Source organism: Xyrauchen texanus, chromosome 18 (genome assembly GCF_025860055.1).
Source record: "Xyrauchen texanus isolate HMW12.3.18 chromosome 18, RBS_HiC_50CHRs, whole genome shotgun sequence".
Lineage (NCBI taxonomy): Eukaryota > Metazoa > Chordata > Actinopteri > Cypriniformes > Catostomidae > Xyrauchen > Xyrauchen texanus.
In genome coordinates this window covers 36039111-36062802 of record NC_068293.1, presented here as the reverse complement: position 1 = coordinate 36062802, position 23692 = coordinate 36039111, and the positions used below count along the sequence as shown (strand labels likewise).

The 23692-nt window shown below is 37.4% G+C and overlaps 1 protein-coding gene across 1 annotated transcript in view; it reads right to left on the bottom strand.

Annotated features, from left to right (window-relative positions):
• The window catches only part of LOC127659290 (von Willebrand factor C domain-containing protein 2-like), a 43342-nt gene that overhangs the window by 18569 nt on the left and 1081 nt on the right, over window positions 1-23692 (bottom strand). Inside the window, exon 2 of the mRNA XM_052149039.1 lies at window positions 21283-21684. Coding sequence (XP_052004999.1) covers window positions 21283-21672 — 390 coding nt within the window. The 5' untranslated portion in view covers window positions 21673-21684. The remainder of the gene's footprint in view (window positions 1-21282; window positions 21685-23692) is intronic.

Genomic DNA, 23692 nt, shown 5'->3' with positions numbered 1-23692 from the left:
CCACGCTCAAAGTGTATGTGGCGGCCGTCGCGGCGTTCGTTGAACCCCTGCACGGCCAGTCACTGGGAAAAAACGAGCTGGTCATCCGCTTCCTCAGGGGAGCTAGAAGGATGAACCCCCCGCGCCCCCCATCGGTTCCTATCTGGGACCTTTCTATAGTTCTCGAAACTATGAAAGCCCCCCCTTTCGAACCGCTTCAATCCGTGAATTTGAAATACCTTTCACTCAAAACCGTTTTTCTGACTGCCCTGTCATCAGTCAAACGTGTGGGAGACCGGGTGTCTCATTTTTCATTTTAGGTATCGGAAGGGTGCTCACGCATACTTTGTGGTTGATATGTGCCCTCCATGCGCACTTTTGCAGAGCCCACGCTGATGCGAGCTCTACAGCACACGTCTTCTCGACGGTCAAAGCGAGGTTACGTTATTGCCCATCGTGCACAGCGACCCTAAAGGCACGGGGGTAGCGGTGCCAGCAGCGACCCTAAAGGCACGGGGGTGGCGGTGCCACCGGCTTGGGCCCGCCATCGCTGCTTGCAGCTATATTTTTATTTGTTTCCCTGTCTCAACCTTGGGACTCCTATCCTGTGATCACAAGAACCGGCTGGATTCAGTTCTATTCCTGCTTCGTGTTGGACTCCACTGCTACGGGTCACTGTGTGATGATGACTAAAAGCAGCCGGTGCCAGCCAAATATCACTTCAGTCTATTACGATGGATTTGAGAAGATGAACTGAAGCCAACTACAACTATAAGACATGGGATATTTCATATGCCATTGCCTGAAAATTAGATTTAGGATAGACCTCACCTGAAATTACTGGCCAGGTTGAACTGGAATGCACCTCACTGATCTCTGCCTGCATCACCTCGGTCTAATGATGGACTACAGTCTTGAAATGGAATACATAGACTACCAATTAATTGCCAACAAAACCCTACAATCGCATCTATGTGAACTTCTGCAGTTAATCCAGGATGGTCTTCAAAGACATTAGTCATTAATCTTACAGTTCATACAAAATCTTTGTTAAAACACTGACCATTAACACAGTTTAAAACAATGACTTGAACTATTCATACAGTAAGTAATATTGGCATTATATTCATGATGTTAGCCAGAGGGGAACTGGCCCCCACAGTGAGTCTGTTTTTTCCCAAGGTTATTTTTCTCCATTAACCAACATCTTCTGGAGTTTGTGTTCCTTGCCATTCGCTTTCAACTTGCTCACTGGGGTTATAAATACAATTATTATTTAATTATTTTTACACAATTCACAATCATATTTTATCAAACTACATAATGATGACTCTAAGACATTATAGATATTACAGTTTTATCTTCTGTTAATGCCTGATCTTCTGTAAAGCTGCTTTGAAACGATGTGTTGAGAAATACAAATTACTTGACTTGAATACCTGTCCTTTTTTCCCTCCTGAACTCCACAACATGTGGCATATCAAAAAAAAAAAAGAGAAATCATTATGTATATTTCATGTTATTGTATCAGTTGCAACTTCACAGAGACAATGACTCTCAAAGAAAAAATAACTTTAAAGAATTTCATGGTCATAGGAACAAAAATATATTTTTTGATATATAAATAATGCTAAATAAAGTTTCACTGCTGTTACAAAATATTGATGGATTTAAAATGTTGTCAATTCACCACCATAAGTATCTGTAATAAAAAGCAAATTTTGGACCTTGAATTGGCTCATAGGTATTCTGCAACGTGCTTCTTACAAAAATGTAATAACATCTTCTGAAAGTAGAGGCTATTGTCAAAAGATAGAGGTAGATATGATATGCATTACTGACTCATAGTTCTTGAGCACTAATTGTTCAAACACTAACTGTTAAAAAGGTTTAAATTAAGATCACTTCTGAGAACATTATTGTGCTGATTCCAAATGGAGTTTCAGTTTGATGAATTTACTTTGTCTTCTGTCTCTTAAGCAAACATAGAGAGCATATTATGCTTAGCTGATGATCGGGTCCTTGCTCACTGGTGGTAATCATAGAAATACTACAAGCATCCATCTAAATATGTCTATATTTACACTAATTACTGTATAACAGAGGCCACTGGTGCTGAGACAACTAAAAAGAACTATTCAGTTGTCTGCAATGCTCATCAGACTTCATCTAAACAATGAACTTACAAGCTAAAATAAATTACCATTCTCAGTAAATTTACAATATTTAAAAATAAATTAATAAGAAAAGAAAATCAACACTGTAAATGCTGAAATAAATGTGTGATGTGTAGGATCGGAATATTCTGGCTGAAGGAATGTAAGAAAAATTTTAAACAGAATTACACAAAAATGTCCTATATCACCGGAAATTCCTCGAAGCATTAAGAAGCTAAGAAATTCAGACTTTACGGCCGTCGTTATTGTGATCGCTGGACACCGCACATTTATGGCAGGCACGACACTGCAGAGGTGGGCTCCCCACCACTGCGCGCCCAGCTGCGGCACAACACACCCACACACGGGTGGTTATGATGGATTACGAGGATGGTTACCTCCTCCTTTGTCGCTGACTATGCTGACCCACCTATGGTGGGTACACGGAGCCAGGTAAGTGCTGCGATGCCAGTATGTGTGCTATTAGGTCCTATACTGGGGTAGGTGCTCCACATGTGCTGGTTGTCTCTATGTAACCCAGTGTGATGTATCTTCGGCAAGATGGTTTCACCATTGGTAAACTCACGTCTTCCTTGGGCAGAGTCTACTCTGCCACCGGTTGGTGTGTTCCATCCCCTCTGGGTAGGACCTACCATGGGGACTTCTCCACATGCAACACTGCCGACAAGTCTCAGTAAGTATTTCCACAGAATTGCCTCTCCTTCAGGCAGGGTGTGTTCTCCATGGTGTCTTCCCACATGGACACTTGTGGCCCCCAGCTGAACGATTTCCACTCTTTTTGGGGTAAAAAAAAAAAAGAGGCCACGGCTGGGGCGGTCCATCCCCATTTTTTGCAGTCGACTTGTCCCCGAGGTGTGGGGGAACATACGACACTTGTAGGAGCATTGGGGGAGGTTACGTGATGGCTAGCTGCACTGGCTACGAGGCATGCAATGGTTTGCCCCTCTCGCACCGACAGTCCACGTAACACAGTTCAGCTAGTTGTGGCGTATCGTATAGGGACCCCTAGTGTCACTACATTGACAAAACTTCGAGTAAGTGACAGATAGGGAACATCCTGGTTACTTTTGTAACCTCCATTCCCTGGTAGAGGGAACGAGACATTGTGTCCCTCCTGCCACTACACTGAACTACCCGCTGAAATGGCTGTAACCCTGGCTCGGCTCCTCAGCACAAAACCTGAATGAGTAGTTGTGAGCCAGCTCCTTTTATACCATATGTCTGGGGGAGTGGCATGCAACTTCCACTCACCAATTCCCATTGGCCTTTTCTCAAATATCAGAGGTGCATAGGGCTCCCAATGGCGACCCCTAGTGTCACTACATCGACACAATGTCTCGTTCCCTCCGTTAGAGAATGGAGGTTACGAAAGAAACCAGGAGACTATAACCTGTGTTTACCTTTTTAATGGACAAATTAATGATTATAATCTTTAATCAGTTTTTTTTATTCATGTCATATAACTACAATGGTAACGATTCAGGATAAGAGCATCATGTTTGCCATCATTGAGATTCTTCCTGCATTTCAGGAATGTCTATGTTTATGAAATTTTGATATATTCAGTTGTATCCGTGAAATATAAAAGTTCATAATTAAACATTACCCTATTTTGAGTGGGAAACAGGAGTCTTCACTTACAAAGGCAATCAATCACCCCAGGAGGATGAACAGAAAGTTCTGAAAAGACACTTCAGATTGGCTCAGGACACATTTGGGGTGCGGCCAATCTAAACTCAAAACTTTCCAACCAAGGAAGAACTCTAGCTCTCTAGCATCCTCTCTTGCCTTTCCTCTGCAGCTCCTCATCTGCCACGCTCTAGCCCTCATGGCTTGTAGCCTCGCTCCGGTGCCCCTCACTTTCCATACCATGTGGAGTCCAAGAAAGCTTGGGACATGAACTTCCAGGGAAGCCTTTCTCCCTCTCTCACAGGTGATAGGAGTCACGAGTCCACCCTGTGGAAGGCCTTGTTTCAAAGCCCAACTCATCACCCATCGACGCAACAGATACAATGTGCTGGTGTTTTATTTAAATACTTTGGGTAATCTGATTGCAAATCGAGGTACACTGAAAGAAGTATCAAATGTTTCTCAAGGCATTGTCTCTAGACTCCTTAAATTTAATTTTCTCTGTATAGATCATTTGATTCACCTTCTGTTACAATTTACTCAACCTGTTTTTCATGTTTGTATGCGTTGGATTTGTTTTTATGTTTAGAGTAGCAATGCAATCTTGTTTGTATTCAAAGATGAACTGACTCTGGTATGATTTGATAAATAATCTCGTCACTTCATTTTTCAAAGATCTTGTCCTGAAGCTATACCTAAAATATTTGTGATATTTGTTTAAATAAGCCATGTGAATAATATTAATACAATAAGTGAATTAATAATAATTCCCTTATTAAAGCAATTCATTCTTACAATGGTTGTTGAACAACTAATTCTATCATGAATTTCCTTACATAATGATATAGACATGCAGACAATTGTAGCATCTGGACCAATCAGAAACACAATTATCCATTATTTAATGAATAAACCAACAGATGTCTCAAGACTGTAACAAGCAAAGGTCCAAGTAGGCCCAAGCCGACTCTGTTATGTCTGCTCCCCCACTGATCATTATCAAGCCTTTACACTGTCTTTGACTTTTCACTGTCTCTGCCATTGGACCAGCAAAGAGTGGACCCCCAGTGACATTCCAAGCAGGGAAGTTAGCTGCATGCTAGAGAAAAGAATGCAGAAAGATTGATTCACTCCTTTCCCCCATAGGAAATGGACATAAAGCCCAGAACATAGACTTTTCTTCAATCATTTATAAACGAACTATAAATGAACATGTATATCCCCAGGACATTGTGTATAGGATCATTACTGTCTTGTAAAGTGTTTGTTGTTCTGTATACTGTTTTATGCATGACTTATGACAGGACTACCAGCTAAAGTAAAATTATTTAGTATTGTGTTTCCTACCAAATGAATCCTTTTGTGACATCCAGCACAATGGTATATATATAATTCTTACAGCATGCATTGTATTCTTGCTATATTAAAAAAAGAACTTGATGGCCCTCTCAAATGGTCAAATGATTCTTTTCATAACTGCATTTCCCCTATTCTGTTCCGGTTTCATTTTATTTGGACATTTCCCTTTCCCCATGTATGAGTGTTTCGTATGTTTTTGTTTAGATTAGTTATGTGTTCGTATTTTAGTTAAATAAACTTTTGTGTACATTCTTACGAGTTGATTCTGGTCTGCTTGTAAATCAATGTAATTTTAATGATTCAATCTCAGCTCCATGCTAAGAAAGAGTTTTTGTGTGGCGACGAAAAATATCCTTTCTGTGAATTGAAAGACAATCAATACAGAGTATTGATTGTTCGCTGGACAAACAGATAAATTGATTGTAATGTTAATTCAGCTACCTCAAGTTGATTCTGTTAACCGATCTAAATGTTCATAATTAATTATAATTATGTATAAGTTATGATTTATTATTCATGTTTCCCTTTTAAAGATATTTTGACTGTGGCATATTTTGATAAATAATCTCATTCCTGTTTCTAAAAGATTTAGCTTCAAAGCTATACCTATATGTTTAATATTATTGTCAATAAGCCACGAGAATAATATTACTCCAATAAGATAATTAATCTTAATTCTCTTATTAAAGATAATTCCCTATATTAGAAATTGTGAGCTGATACAACGAGATGTTGTATTACGACATCATTGGTGGAGAATTTTCTTCAGACAAATAATCTAATTATTTGTCATTTATCTATCTAAATTATAACGGTTGTCAAACACGACTGATTCAATTATTCATTTCCTTACATAGTAATGTAGAAATAGGACCGTTTCATTTAATTCCTATCTCACACATACTGTTTCCCTTACAAATAATGGTAATATACACAACTCTTTAACCCATGCAGTGTACATTTATCATACAAAATTCGCTACATATATAAGTGTGAGCATTTGGGCAAGTTAACTGATTACTGTTTATTTGTGCATTGTGGAACATGCTGTCGTTCATATGCATCGATGAAACAGTGTTGACCCAGATCACAAATCACTGGTGTTGGTGGCTATGGTGACAAAAGTTCATGGGAAGTCCTAAAGAGACCCTTCCGGGGCAACAACCACACATGCGCAACGTTCAGACACCATATTGTCAACACAGTGCAGCTAATCTAATAGCATAGCACAACACCAATAAATAAACCAGTTAGCGAACTTTCATTGAAACCCCTAAATACGGTACACGGTTTAATTTAATTCCTAACACACATGCTGTTCCTTACATAATGATGGAGGTACACGGCCACTTTATCCCATACCGTGTACATTTATACTACAGAATTTCCTACAGATGCCAGAATTCAACAATCTACAATATGTCTGCTCTATGGCCCAAGCATTCTACACACTGAGGTAGTAATGAAGAAGCAATGTTTTCACATATTACTGTAAATGCTGTTAATCGTGCCCATCAAAGTTTTAATTTTTGGTTGTTTGTTGCAAAGTCCTGCCCATTTGAGAGCCCTACCAATCATCATATAAAAAAGCTGCTCTTCCAGGCGAGGCAAAAATATGTTTATTGAAAATACAATGTCCAGTAATCAGTCAGATAATTTTCCCCGTTTAAATAGCACTCCTTGTCTCCCATTGAAGCACAGCACCAGGCAGGAACAAAATGAAATTTTTTAAAGCCTGTTAGCCTGTGAATATCAGGTGAACATCCTGTGAAAATTAAGTTTTCTGATATTTGACACATTTATATGCAAAAAGGAGAGCGAGTGGGAAACCTTTTTGAAATCAGTCAATATATTTTCTGTTATACAGGTCACCCGCGATAGCAAAATAGTTGGTTTGCAATTTAATCTGAAACACTGCTCATGTGTGAACTGAATCATTTGGAGTGGTTTTTCACATGCTAACAGAATATATTCAAAACACAGAGAACAAAGATAATATTTATTTACAATCAATGGAAACCAAACCTGCAAATGCGTCCTATCGCTTGCCAGTGATGAAGAAGGTCTTTATTAAGTTAAACACGTTAAGTGTGCAGCTTGTGAACGATCACTGAAGGAAAATATATTTTCCAAACAAAAGAGTATCAGAACATTTAGTAACCTAGACTAAAACACACAAAAAGTATCGTGGCATTACCATGTTTTTTGGACGTGTACCATAACCTGAAGCACCATGTACATATAATGGTATATATATGGTAATCTTATATCAAAGTACCATGGTAATACCATGGCATTATTTGAATGACCTTGAAACTTTTTTATATTAATATGGTAATCATATATCTAAGTAGCACCATAGTAATCATATCTCAGTAGCACATGGTCCTCTTTAAAATACTATGAAGCACCATGTAAACACAGAATGTCACATAAGTGAATATGGCAATTGTATATTAAAGCACCATGGTATTACCATCTGATGCATCAGATATCGAAGTGTTATTGCCCAGGTGTGCTCACTGATGGAATTTGGCCTCTGTACAGAACAAATACTTCCAGTATACATACATATACTATACATACACAGTCAGCCAGAAGTTTGGAATAATTTGTATTTGGCACTTTAATTCATTAAAATGGCAATCAACTGATCACAAAGTATAGTCAGGACATTACTGATGTAAAAAAGCAGCACCATCACTCTTTGAAAAATGTAAAGTTTGATAAATTCCAGACAGGCCCCATTTCCAGCAGCCATCCCTCCAACACCTTATCCTTGAGTAGTCATGCTAAATTGCTAAATCTGGAATTAATATTCATGTATAAGTAGCATGAATATTAATTTGCATTTTGTCCTACATGCACATACTTGTTATATTGCGCCATACTTGTAAACTATACTATGCTATATAATACTATACTATAATTTGCAACCATTGAGAACCACAATCTGTAGGCCTACTAAATTACAAACATCTATTCACTAGCAGTGCCACTGATGGAAAAGCATGGCTCAGATGCGCTGACCCTGAGTCATCAGTTCCATTCTGGTCGTGTATACCCCTTTTTCATTGAGTATTCTGGTGTTGGTGTTAGAGCCAGTGCATGGCCATGGGACTTGCAAACATCTCTTGAGGTGTCAAACTATGACATAACTGACATAATAACCCAGAAGCAAACACAGCCCATGATCTTTGTTTATGTGTCTTACTCTTACCCACATAACACGGAACATTCCAACAACTTTGGCTAATGTTATGTAAAGGTTAGGAAATGACTGAATGTCCTTTTGACATTATTTGTATTTGATAAAAGTTTCACACTATGTTAAGATAAATGTTTTTAGTACAACACTGTTCATATGTCAGCTATACAAAAAGTCTTTTTTTAACTTTTAGATTAAAAAATGTAAAACTAATTAAGAAGTTGGCAAATAAAATTTTCATTAAGTTTAGACATTTTCAGGAATGTTGTTCTAACCATTAAATAACGTTCTTGTCACTCTAGGATATTTGCTCGTTCCCACAACCACAATGTAATTTTTAGAAAAAGTTTTCACAAACATAGATTTGTTAGTAGTTTTGATGAAACATTTTTATCACGCAAAGTCATTTAATCCAGCATTTTTATGCCATCATAAACTGGCTTTGATTTAACGGTCAGAAGTTATACAATAATTAAAATATACAGCAGTCGTTTCACGCGTTCATTATTTGACAATGAATATTTTATTATGGACAGGGAAAATGAAATGGCTGTAGTAGCTTTACACCACAACAAAAACAGGAACAGTGTATCCATTCAATAAATAAGTGGTTGCTTTAAGTGTATAAATATCGCTTACAGTACAGTAACAGTATCTAAACATCCTTTTTAAACTTTTTACTTGAGAAACAAAATAATTGTATATATTAAGTCTTACTTTCAGGTAAATATTTTTTTTTTGCCAAATAGATAAAAAAATTCAACCAATTAATTCAACTGGAAAATACTTTGTTTTGAAAAAAGTTGTTTTAACACACACACACACCTCACTTAATATCTTGCATTTTTTTCCCAAGTAAACTTGTCTTGCTATAGTAGATATTGTTACAGTAAAAGAAGACAATTATTGAATAATGATGAACAAATACTGATAATGAAAATGCTTTTTTTGTAGTGCAGATTGGGCACCGTCTGCAGCACCACATCTGGTATTGTGAGATGTAAAAATGTTAGTAGTTTCAGGCATGTCGGTGACTAAAAGGTCATGCATTCATAAAACAATAAAGATTACAAGGGGTAGCAAGGGTTGCATTTCTATGTCACTATGTTGAAACAACACCAGGATTGGGGAATACAAAGCAGAGAGGGTGGGTAAATCAAGACATGGGAACTAAAAGTGACCACAATTTTGACGCAATTGTAATAAGAGATTAAAGTTGCTGAAACCATTTCATATAGTTCCAGTTTCCGCTGGCCTACTTGTTAGATATTAATCAGTGTTTTTAATGAAAACTATGCTTTTCCTTAGGCAGTTGGATCCAAAAAAATCTATTTAAGCAATTCAATTCAGGTGCTTTTTATAGAACTTTCCTCTCACAGGTTTTAGGGTTTGAGAGTACACTCACTAATCACTGCTCAATGTAGCATTTGCAGGTGAGAGGGCATCTTGCTTTTGCATGTACATGTGGATGAGAGAGTGAGAGGTAGAAGTTATGATTCAGTTTTTTTTTTTTAAAGCTAAACAGATTACCATACACATCGCAATAATAAAGTTGCTGTCTCTTGACAGTGACAGAAACTGCTTTGTTTTTTAATTGACAGCAGCCCTTGTTTAAAACTTCAGCTTGAAAAATGTACTTTGTCTGTTTTGCGATGGTGAACAATACTGGCGCACTATTCTTTTGTTAAAACGTTGAGCGATACTCATGATAAAACAATCAAGAACCTTGAGGAATGGAGTGTTATCTGATCATTTACAAAAAATGGTTTTCTCTAAATGCTTGATTCTGCAATACATATCCACAGAAGTTGCCTAGATATGAGTCCATGAGTTTTGGGTAACAATTCCTTAAAGCCATTCCCTCGCAAGCCATTGTTTCAATTAGTTTTGTCACATTTAAATTTTCTCACCCTCTGTCACAGGTATGCCCCTTCCTGGTGATCCCAGGCAAAAAGACAGGATCGTTTGGAGCTAACATTCCTGCCCTTGACTTCCTGCCTGGGATCTGAACTCACCCTATAGCTCTGACCTCTTGCTTGCAGCTGAGCAGTGGCCGGGGGTGTGGTAGTGAAGTGGCACCATTCCACATCTGCTGGGGAACCCTGTAGGTGAAAAACCTACCGTGGGTAAGTTACAGAGGTCTTAGGAAATATAAAACAACAGCAGAAAAGGAACCACTAACTCCAAGCACTCCAACCCACCTCCAACTGCCCTCAAAAATGCCCAATTTGACCACTTAATGTAAATCAGTTCCAATATTGTCAGCCTGATCTCATGAAATTTAAGTGACCATGGCAAAATTTTTGCAAAACCATTTTTGCTTCATTACACACTTCGCTGAAGTTTCGCAGTGAAATTTTCATGGAAGGGCACCAAAAGGGAGTGAAATTGTTTTGTGATCAGACCAGATTTTTAAAGTAAATATTAGATTTTTCCTTTCCCTTTTACCTATTTTCCTTTCCTAAAACTTTAACATAAACCTAACCAATAGTGTCATAAAAGCAAATGAGAGGTGAATAAAGCAGACGTTCTTACCCTAAACCAGGGGTGGGGAACGTCAGGCCTCGGGGCCGTATAAAGTCCGTGAGACCATTTTACCCAGCCCGCGAGACCATTTGAGAAATAATTTGTAAAGCATTAAATGGCCTTGATTCAATTAACTGTAAAAAAATAAATATTAAAATAATTATTAAAAATAATTAACAATTATAACAATGCAAAATATTGCAGAATAAACAGACCTTTCAGTGTTTTTGTTGGTTCGTGAGCATGTAACAGAATGCGTGCACTAATTTTAAGCCACAATCAGAAATTGCAAATAATTGCATGGCCCGCAAATCATTTCGTAAATGATTTTTCGAATGGCCCTTAATGGGAAAAAGGTTCCCCACCCCTGGCCTAAACCAACACCTAAACCTAACTGTGATAATGCCCTAAATGAAAATGTGACATGAAAAACAAATTTTCTGAAGAAACCACATCATCCAATTGTGAAAGTGAATAAAACGCACAGTTATTGTATTGCCTCCCTTACAAGAAATCTGCAAATTTTCTGCAAAATTGCTTTATTTTTACTTGCAAATGAGCTTTGCAACAAACTCTTCATTGGCTTCCTAAAGTTTGCTGCAGGTTCCCCGCTACCAAGGGCATTTCTAGGGTCAGTGGATATTTGAGGCTCAGCCTGGATATGTAAAGTACCATCGATGAAATATAGAAAACAAAGATAAAAAATTGCGTGCTTTTAATGCCATGTATTTTCAAACTTGGTTTAAAACTTTCTGTAGTTCACCACACTTATTATTCAGCTTATTATTAATTTGTCTGGTGTTTTGAACTTAGTTTAGAAGATACGTTGTAAATATGATAAAACATGTGCTTATAAGAACAAATATTTGCTAGATTTTGCAATGTTTGTGAGGTTCAAGGCATTGTATCTCAATAAATGAGTTTAGCAAAAAAAAAAAGAAAATGTCATGGCTCATGAAATTCCAGAGCACACGTGTATTACTCTTTGTTTTAAGGGTTATATATCTAAATATTTGAAACTAACCAGAGTAATATTGACAATGACAGCCAACTGAGTAATATTGATAATACGTTTACATTGCATATTAAAATTGCTTTATCAGAAGAAATAATTGAAATAAATACAGCTTCATTCATGATCAAGGAGGAAGTTTGCTGGAGTTAAATACTGTTTATGCCTCTAGTTTACTGGCTCCAGCTTAAAGCTGCTCTGGAACAACATACGCTAGCTTGCCTGAGCACAAAAATCTACCTGGTCCATCAGCTGCCCAATCCATGAGAGGGTTTTTACTGCTTCTTCATTCTTTTACTCAACTGACGAATTGGCTGTGTCTCGTTTGGGAGGATGTGTCCTCCGGTGGTCGCATTTGTCGGCTGCATACGTCATCGAGGCTGTCTCGTTTCTTTCTTTTTCTTATTTTTTATCTGTCAATGCTTTTCATGTATATTAACTTACATTTATACAATTGTTAACCTTTTTTGCATCCCCAATAAAAAAATAAAAATTTAAAAAATGAAACGAAACAGCCTGGATGACGTATGTGGATGACAAATGCGACCTCCGGAGGATGCATCCTTCTAAACGAAACTTTTAAAACTTCACTATGCGACTTTGTGCTCTCTAGTGACATCTGTGGTTGAAATTTAAAATTGAAAGCCATTTGCGGAGGAATACATTACGTCCTTCGTGTTTCGATACTACTTCTCTGGCGGATGAATCTCATGATATGAGGTTACCTGGACATTGCCTGAGTGATCATGACTGAAGGTATCCAGTGCCTTTATCTTTGATGAAGATAAACAACACTCTTATTTACATATTTTGAACAAATGAATTGTACACTTTTCTGACACTACTCTCTAAAGTGCCTTTACATAAAGACCAGGGTTCACCACCAGTTACAAATATAATTTATATAATTAAATATGATTATTCAAGTGTTTTGTTGACTATTAATGTTTGCATTGTATTGTATTTTATTATAAATTTAAAGGAAAAAAATATATATTTGTTTAAAAAAAAATAAAAAATGTAAACATTTATCTACTCAATCCCGTCTGACTCAGCGGGAATGTGATTGTGGTCGAGCGAAAACTAGAGTGAACATCGGCAGGGCATTTGATTCCTGGAGGAACTTTCATTCAGTTTTGGGGATCAAAATTGACCCTGAATTGGCGTTCTTCTTATTGGACAGGTAAGCTTACATAAATGCAAAGCATGTGAAATATAGTGCCATAAGGATTGATCTGTGTCATTTTAGCTAAATTGATCTTGCCTGCTAATGCTGATGAATTGCAAGCTACCTTGCTTCGTAACTTTCAAATAATTTCAACGATTTCACTTTGTTCTAAAATTCAGGTTAATGTTAATGTTAATGTTAATCTGTATTTATTCAGCAATGTAAACTACAATAACACATGAAATGAATGCTAGACAATGATCATGATAATGCAAAAATCTCCATTCATTAGTGTAATGTAACTTGGTTATACAGGAAAAAATATACATTCTATTATTATAAAACAATAGCACATCGATATATCACAATGACAGTTGTGATGGAAACACATCAATACTGAATTGTGTCAACATATTTATAATGTACAGTCTATTTTATAACCAGCTACTGTCATTATCCAAGAAATTTAGCTAACAGCCATTGATAAAGCTGGCTAGCTAGCTAACACAGACATAGGCTATCATATAAATGCAGTCAGTGTATCATGTTCCAGCACTAGAGAGTCAAATATAATATACAGTTTCAAAGTTTGTATTAAAACAATTATTAATGTGTGATTTTAATTATGCTACCTCATCTGTCAGCATGATGTTGGTGAATCACTTTCAGCCTCTTTGTACATTACGTCATTGTATTGGTCAGTGCTCGCTCGCGTCCCTATGGAGTGTGTGTGCGATCATGAGCAGAGGCTGCAGTTCACATAACGGACACAGGTGTCATTAATAACAAGGGTTTCTGAATCTGACATACAGCAACTTTAAGAGCTGAAACTTGTGATACTGCTGATTCGAGTTCAGTGTAAAACGTAATTATTTTACATTATTAATCTAGTCAACGAAATCTATGATGAAAATATTTGTTGACAAAAGGTTTTTTGATTTCCTCAACAATAACGAAGACGAGAGGGAAAAAGCACATCATGAAGATTATTAAATAATTTTATTACAGCATAGGCCTACTGTTGATGAAAATATGACAATACAAATTATATTGCAAGATATTAAATGTGAAAGATATAAACAGAAGAAGAAACATCTTGATAATCTGTAAATAGAAGATATTAGATATGGATTCATTTAACCATTAATCCAGTGTGTTGAGCTTGCTATCGCCAGCACAATGAACCACTCTTAAGTCTCTTAAGCATGAAGAATTCAGAATACAGGCTAACTTCTAAAAAGGAGCTAATACTTGAGTCTATTCATTATTATTTCAGGAGCTCAGATTTTTCACAACAAGGACAGTAGGCCCATGTACATACTGTATGTTTGACATGTTTACATCAGAACATTTTTATATATTTTTTTTCAAATATTTGAATATTCGATTGTATGTTACAGTTTGACACTTTTTTTTGTCCATTTTGTATGTCGTCAAGTAAACAATATTATTTTCATTGACTAAAGTTGTATGTAGTTTTTGTAAAAACAAAATGGAAATATTGACAAATTTTAAAAGGACATATTTTTCAACAGACAAACTGTGACTAAAATGAAAAAATGAACACAGCAGTTGATAAAGAAAGAAACTGTAGGCCAATTAACACTGTAAACTAAAAACATAAAACAAGCAATAATGGAGTTAAAATATACTTATATATAAAATATACTAAAATTTTTGTACTTGCATAGTAACTTCCCCTGACAACGGATCATGATCAGTAAAAACACGAGTACTGTTCGATTCATAAAAGCATTACCGTGACATATGACAGCCGTCACTTCTTTCCTGTGTTTATGGACATGATGTCATGGTGCAAAGAGGAATAACATGCTGTAAGCCAGCGATTTTGTACCAAATCCGACCCGACAGCTCAGAATACTAATTATTTTTATAGGCTTACCAACATGAATTGGGGTAAGGTAAGGACATTGTTTTGAACATTGATTGATTATGCACATAATCATTAATGGCAATTTGTTCATTTTTAACCAAAGATTCTTACATAGTGCAGCTTTAACACAAAACTGTTGGATATCAATTTCTGATCGCCTTATTTCTCCAATACACTACGATTTTGTCTCTCATTCAAATACGCTAAAGCATATATAATTCAGCCGTATCTACTGTATATATTTCAGAAATATTAATAATATGGTTGTATGCCGCGCACCAGCAACTTTCTGCTCGTTTTAAAATGGGATAGGGCGATGCCACAGCTCCTTGCAACCATTGGAGAAAATAGACCTATAGTACAGGAATGAGGGAGAAATTTCGGGGGTAGAGAAAAAATTATTCGGGGCTATAGCCCCGGAAGCCCAGGGCTATCTACACACCTGCACACTAATGGTTAAAAGCTGCAAACTTCTGGCAAACATTTGCAGCAAATAACAAGCTCATTTGCATGTGAAAGTAACTGGTGGCAAATTTGCAGCAAGTTTGTCAGAACTTTAGATTTTTTTGTAAGGGCTGTAGTGTCAATTTCACCAGGAAACTGCAGCAAAACGTAGAAAGCGGCACGTAATTTCAGTTTGCAAAACTTTTGTTATGGTGGTGTTATGTCTATGACACTAAGCTGACTATTGTTTTTGTATATTTTTAAACTCCCTATATGTTTTTTTCTAAGTACATTGGCCTCAAAAAAGTATTTGGACACTTACGACACACTTAAAATGTAATAAATTCCCTAAAAAATTGCATAACACAAAATCAATCAAAAAAGTGGCATCTGCAAATAAATTATGCTAGACATTTTCTCAGAGCTAAGTTCATATTTCTTAGCCATTTTTGCAGTTACTTTTAACCAACTGGCCTTAAGGTTATTTTAGAGGATTTCCTGTATGGAGTCAGTTACTCTTCAAGTTCAAAGGTGTTCTAGCTGAGTAACCACAGGTGTAGTTCATCACATTAACTATGGACATGTTTCACTAACATCTGACATCAGAAAAGGTCATGGATATTAACACAATCTTAAAAGTCATGGAAAAGTCAATTTATTTTCTTCTAGTTATGCTCTGCACTAAAATAATCACCCAAATAATGCTTTAATTAGAGCTTTTGTTGAGTAGAACTTGCTCGCAAACCATGGTGATGTTCGATTTATGAGCGAAATCCTTATTTTGAGATGGATCTTTGCAGTTATTTGGTTAAACGGTTCACAAATCTGTCTTAATTATTTATTTACAAATCACTCTGGATACATTTTCTTCCTCGATTTCACAAGAGACTGGAAAAGTCATGGAAAAATCATAGAAGTTCATTGGTCAAAAAGGGTGGAACCCCATTTAAAATAAATGTCAACTGGTTCGTTATTTTGATATGAGGTGTTGCTAAATAATTTCTGGAGCCACTTAATCTGATGCTTTTTTATTGCAAACTTGTATTAGTGTATAACAAACTTATGGATGATGGATGATGGATGGATAGACTTGAAATTGAGACTTGACTAAGTAATTTGCTGTTGAACTTTATTCTGTAAGGGTTTCTATTAACAGGATATATGAACATACTCTTCCTGAACTTTCATTGGAACAAAAAATACAATACATGTATTGGATAAGCTATGACCATGCTTAAGACATATGATAAATTATTTTGTGTTGATCTAAATCTTATGGCTATTCACCCTCAGACCAGGGAATATGACATTTAAAAAGCCACAGAACTACCAAAGTTAGGCTGGGTCACACATAGTAGGTCAATGCGCATCACTTTCATCTTACACTTGAAGTCTTTAATTTAGGAATCTCTCACTCGTCTGTCATTTGCAGTGAATAGTAACAATAAACCCGCTCTGTTCCTGCAAGATTCAGATCTTAGCAGGGATCCTTCCACTCCTGCAGAGCCAAGTAAATACAGTCCTCGCAAAAACACCACGGCAGAGACTGAGGAAATGCCAATGTGGCCCACACCAAAGGTTACCCTGTCGGCTTCTCTTAATTGGATTAGCTATCAAGGGCCGCTGTGCCCTTTGATTCCCATTCACAGCTTGACCTCAGTGTTTGCTTTTTAATTCAAAGAGATCTCACTGGACCCTAGTGAGCGATGATGCTTCATTTGCACAAATTCAGAGCAGAAAATAATACAAAATGAATGCCTGGTAGTGAATTGCTTCAGTTTGTTTTTGTGTTTTCAGTAAGGGTTTCCTTTGATTGGTGCATCAGTGTTGGGTAAGTTTCTCAAAACAAAATAATCCAATACATATTACTAATAACTTCTCTAAAATTTTAATCAGATTACTTTATTGATTACTTTTACGTTCATCCATCCATCCATCCATCCATCTTCAACCGCTTATCCGAAGTCGGGTCGCGGGGGCAGCTGCTCCAGCAGGGGGCCCCAAACTTCCCTATCCCAAGCCACATTAACCAGCTCTGACTGGGGGACCCCGAGGCGTTCCCAGGCCAGTTTGGGGATGTAATCTCTCCACCTAATCCTGGGTCTTCCCCAAGGCCTCCTCCCAGCTGGACGTGCCTGAAACACCTCCCTAGGGAGGCGGCCAGGGGGCATCCTTACCAGATGCCCAAACCACCTCAACTGACTCATTTCGACGCAAAGGAGCAGCGTCTCTACTCCAAGCTCCTCACGGATGACTGAGCTCCTCACCCTATCTCTAAGGGAGAAGCCCGCCACCCTTCTGAGCAAGCCCATTTCGGCCGCGTGTACTCGTGACCTAGTTCTTTTGGTCATGACCCAACCTTCATGACCATAGGTGAGGGTAGGAACAAAAATTGACCGGTAGATTGAGAGCTTTGCCTTTCGGCTCTGCTCTCTTTTCGTGACAACGGTGCGATAGAGCGAGTGCAATACCGCCCCTGCTGCCCCGATTCTCTGGCCAACCTCCCGCTCCATTGTCCCCTCACTCGTCAACAAGACCCCGAGGTACTTGAACTCCTTCACTTGGGGCAATACCTCCTTCCATACCTGGAGTACACACTCCATCGGTTTCCTGCTTTTAAGTTACTTAATAAAAACCCTACTAACACTTATTCACAGAAAGGTTTTCAGTGAGTACAACGTGTCTATATTTCCTCCTCGTCCATTGATTTACTTAAGTCATAGACTCAGCACCATGCGTTTACCTCAGAAGAAACGCAAATGCAGTAAATGTATGTTGTTCATGCTTGAAATGCATTCCATGTAAATAATATTATTTTAGTAACATGTGTAAGTAATGTAATTGCAGCTAAATTTTAATAATATATTAATATATTCTGTTAAGTTACTTTTTGACTAAAAAGGTCATTTGATTACAGTAACCATTGAATTTGTAATATCATTACACCCAACACTGGTGGTAATCAACAGCATCAAATAAATGGTTTTAAAAGCAATAAAAGGTTTTAAGATATGTGAGATGTCCTTTTCTGGCAGGGACACTATGGTTGGAGAGAACATGCAGGTGAGATGCTATGATGATGGACTTGATCTTTTTATCAAACATGATTATATGGGCAAATACATCTAGCTGAAACATGTGCTTGCATCAAACACTGCGCTAATCTGCCACCTTGTAATGGAGATAGATTGTGTTAGATTTAAAAGTCACTGCAACCCTAATTATAATAACACGCTTAACTTTGACACTCTTTCCATAATACCAATTATGTAATGCAACCTCATTCTTGTTAACTACCTAAAAGTTTCTGCAGATGCTGGTGCCTTCATTAAATGCTTTTACTTTTTCAGTCTTGATCTTTTTAAGCAGCTTCCTCATGGGTGCCCCACTGACAGTCAGTGTTCCAGCTGTTATACTAAATATCTGTATTTTTAGAACACCAATTATCAAATCAGATTAGAAGACCAGACCGAACTCAAGTATAATCTTCTGTTTATTGGGAGATGTGGCCAACATACAAGCAACATAATTTATCTTAAAACCTCAAGGAAAACACTGTGTATTGCAATAAAATGCTGATTTTGTAATAAATGCAGCTCTGAAGTTGGCCAGTCTCGTGTTGATACAACAGAAGCGATGAGTGATAATATACCAGATGCTGCTGGATTGGAAATTCATCACTCTGTATAAAACTGAATTACACAGACTCTCCGCCCCACTGTAATCCCCTCATATTGAACCATATTCAGGCTTTGATATAATCAAAGATAGCAATCTTTGCAATACATTTAATTGTAGTAGACAGGCTGCCTAAAATTGCCGTAATTTACATTATCTCAAGATTATACTCAATGAATCAGATCAGGAGATAAATACTTGTGATATTTTGTTCTTTGGAGAGAGTCCAAGTAGATTCAAGACATGCAATCCAAATGAATAAAATTCTAAAATACAAACATAGTTGTTAGAATGAACATAATTACCAATGTGACCAGTGCACTATAAAATATCAGTAAGACATTTCTGAGATGTCTTAGTCAAATATGTTACCCCACTCTCCTAAAGCCATATATCCTAGTAATTTTAAATATCTTTTTATAAATAGGATTTTACTCTTTACAAATTAATGGCCATATATAAATGACTGCGACAATGAAATCAATTGATTCAAAAATGCTGAATAGAAGAGAATTTGTACAGAGTTCAGGTTAATCACTGCAGTGTTGCCAAGAGAGATGAAATCCATAAATGGTGGTAACAAGTGCTGAAAACAATCTTGTGCAGTAGAGCCCAAAGACTAATTTTGTGTGTGATGCTTTATTGCTTTGCCCTTTGACGATATACAACTTAAATTTAAGATAGCATTAATTGAATCAGCCCACTAAACCCCAGAAATAAGTGTGAAAATGTAACAGGCCAAATCACCACAACAATGACACGATTGTTGAGGGCATTTGTTGTGATTTCATCAATTATTTTTCTGGTGTTGTATTGGCACATTGTATAGTTAATACAGTGACATTGTATGTTTCGAACAGAACTCAACAATTTGTGTGATTTAGGGAATCCATACTTCATTGAATGGGAGTCTCTCTGTATCAAAATAGGGTGCAAATTAAAGACAAATAGTATTATTTCTGTGCCACAAGTGACACCAAACGGAACTGCAAAAATATATATTTGTTTTCAAACAGGTTTCCCGAATGCTCTTCTTGTCTGTCATCATAAACATATTGCTCTACCCCAAACTCACACAACTGGATAAACAAATGCTTCTACATAATAGTTGGCTGGTCTGACTCTAGAGGCTAAAACAAATAAAGCAATATTTTGAAAGCACCACAGAGCCCCTCTGTTTACAACATACACATTTTAGGCTTATTTATAGTTGTCTATCCACATTAAGCTGGAAAAGGTGAAACGTCGAAGAAATTAAACACTTCAACTCTAAATATGTATGGTAAGACCTGCTATATGCAGACCACCCAGGACATGGATCAGGGCCATATATTATGTTGTTTATAAATTATTCTTAGGGAAAGCTATGTGAGTAATATTCGGTATCTCCAACTATTACGCATGTGGTAAATAAGGACCCTGCTGATAATAGGCAACTTGTTCTTCACTAAAGAGTTTACCAAAACATGTAAGGTCTAACCTGCTAGCTGCCCAATGTTTTTGTTCCATATCATATGAACCTCAAGTTGGCCAGGTAGGATTTCATCCACAATAACACTCATTTTCCTGCCTATGGCTGATGGGTCTTTCAAAAATGCACCATTGCTTTGTTGTATGATTCATTTGTTTGCCTTCTCTCTCCGATCAATATAAATAACCTGAATCTAAAGTCAAGAGAAAATGCACACTGATGCACACTAGTTTTAAATGGATTGCATTGTCAAGTGGATTGTTTCTGTGGCACAGCGCTAATCAAATTACAGTTGATAGTGATGGATTGGGCATATCATGATGAGTTTCTATGTGAAAAAAAGAACAGAACTGAAGTAATCCCACAACATCCTGAATTGCACTCATGCACAGACTCACCTGCCCATGCACAAACTCAAACATTGGTGTGTTAGTCTATACAGTGTGTCCTCTTGAAATCTACTTATGAAGAACTGCCAAAATCAATCTTTTGTGGATTTTGAAATATGATGTAAGAATACGAAAACATAGTCTTATAAACAGTCATAGAACCAGATTCGTTAAACTTGCAGACATGATTAATCAATTCAAACAGTATAAAAGCACAATCCACGCACAAGCATAATGGTAAGAATTTTCCATTTGGACATGAATCTTTGTAAGTTTATAATGAGTACATTTCATCTGAGCAATATAATAATGCTTAATAATTCTGATAATTGGGAGCTGTGATCCTACCTTGAACTCCTCCAGGATTTTGTAAGTCTTCCCTTTATATTCACAGAAGTTTTTGACCTCCTTGCATTCGGGGCAGCAACCGTTGTGTTTCACCTTAGTGCACTTGGGGTGTATTTTAGGGCACTCGGGTTGGTCACAAACAGGTCCATCCTCCGTGCACACGCATGGGCAATTCGAGTGGCCCGGAAAGAAGCGTTCCCCGAGCGTGTACACAAAGCCACTGTCATCCACGCAGCCTTTCCCTCGGTAGTCATCGAAAATGATGTCATTGTTGGCAGTTCTCTCGGCCTCGTCCACGGCGGGATAGTCCTCAGGGCCGACAGAGGCCGGCGAGACAGCGGCGTTCAGGGCGAGCAGCACGACGCAAATCGCAGGGAGAAAAGGGCCCATCCTTCGGCGCGGCTGTTTTGACGCACTCAAGGAGAGCGTCTCAGGTCCCTTAAGTTGTCCGTCTCCATTCTGCAAATATGACACTGAAAGAAATGTAAACAACCCGAAGCTTGATAACTTTACATGCATATTCTTTATTTTAGCAGATATGATTGTAACAATACCTAGTAGTTATACTAGTGTAATTACATAAAGCAAATAGCCTACATGTTGTTACACTTTATTATTGTTAATAGCGTAATATATAGTTCTTGATCATAGCTACATGCTTTGTGTAATGGACACTGTAATGTATTACCATTAAGAGCAAGGTGAGTGTTCTAGTTGTGTCGGTGGAAGGACGTAGTCTTATATTCACATATGCAATTTACACATTTCCTTATGCTGGAAAATTGTATCACTTAATCTATTCAATGAACACATCTTTACACGTATAGCATAATATTTGCATATGTACATTTATTGTTCAGCCAGAGGAGGATAAGCTCTGGTTCCACTCGAGTTTTCTTTTTTTCTCTACTAACTTTACATATTATTACGTTTTTTTTTCCCTTGTCACTGTCGTCTTAACTTGCTCATTGGGGCTTTAAAGATAAAATCATTAAGGTACGTACGAGCTTATCATCCTCTGCCAGTAAAGCTGCTTTGAAACGACGTGTATTGTGCTATACAAATGAAAATGGACTTCTATTTCCACCACCAAATTTACACTATGTGAACATGTCAATCTCTTGTAAAGATCTGTCATCATACTGAATGCATTATCAACTGAAGGTATCTATATGGATGAAGAGTTAACACACAGAAAGGAGGCGTGTTATCCTCCTGTTGCCTTTCATTGTGCGCACTGGACCAGGAGATGGTTAAATATATATTTTTAATGATTGCAGGAATGCCACCAAAAGAATAAAGTAGGCCATAATCAACACAAACAAACACCCAAATAATTACAGGCATCATAAACTGAGCTCAACAAAGTCAGCCAATATAAAGTCTCGCAGAGGGACGTCTAATTTGCTTCCCAAGGGACTGCGCGGATTACATGGACAACAGGTAGCTCCCCGGATTCTTATTAATACCTCAAAGCACTGCATATACTGTAGGTGTGCACTTACCATGTCCGTACATTTCTACGCTGTTAAATTCACCTACGAGAAGAGCCCTAAAGAAACGACACGGTTTCGGTGTCATTAACGAGTGCGTAATGGGCTTTGATCCAAATACCTCTTCACTCGTGAAAGCACGAGAAATGAAGCATTAAACGGCACACTGACCGTGCGAGATTACGCATTTGGAAAAGCAATAGAGGAAAGCACTTTCAAGAAGTGTTTCTTTTTATACGCCGAAAGATAGGCTGCTATTGACAAAATGTCTATAGTAAAATGACTGCCTCAGGCATGCTAAATGCATCTGTGCGGAGCCTACATGCCTTGAATGTGGGATGTATTTTAAGTAATTATTATAAAAAAAAATATTTATTATCGTTATTTAATTTTATTATACTGTACATTTTACAATTAAGTATTGCAATGAACACGAGACATCCATGTTGAGCTCAAGACTAGACTTACCGCATACAAATATCTGGTTCCACTTTGTTGGAATCGTAATCAAGCGATCCAAGTGCACCTCAGTGATTGTAAGTTAAGTAGAAAAAAACATTCCAATTGGAAAATAATTGCTTACTCCAACAGAACGTTTAATCCAGACAGTGTCTTTGCTTTAACATTTACAAATCATGCCTCTTACAGACCATGCCTCTACCCCACTGTTTTGCACCCGACATATCCAGAAATGTAGTTATCCCTCTCCGATCATGAAGTTGCATGGAAAATGAAGGGGAGCCAAAAATCCAAAACATCTGTAAAAACGTACTACTTTCTTGTGTTGTCTGGCCATCTAGTCATCCACGGTATTTACATCAACTCCCAAATACTGCAGGTGAAACAGTAACGCCTTTTGGTCTTCAGCACCTCCGCCGAGAAAACATCAATTTGCCGTCAAGTTAATAAACGATAAT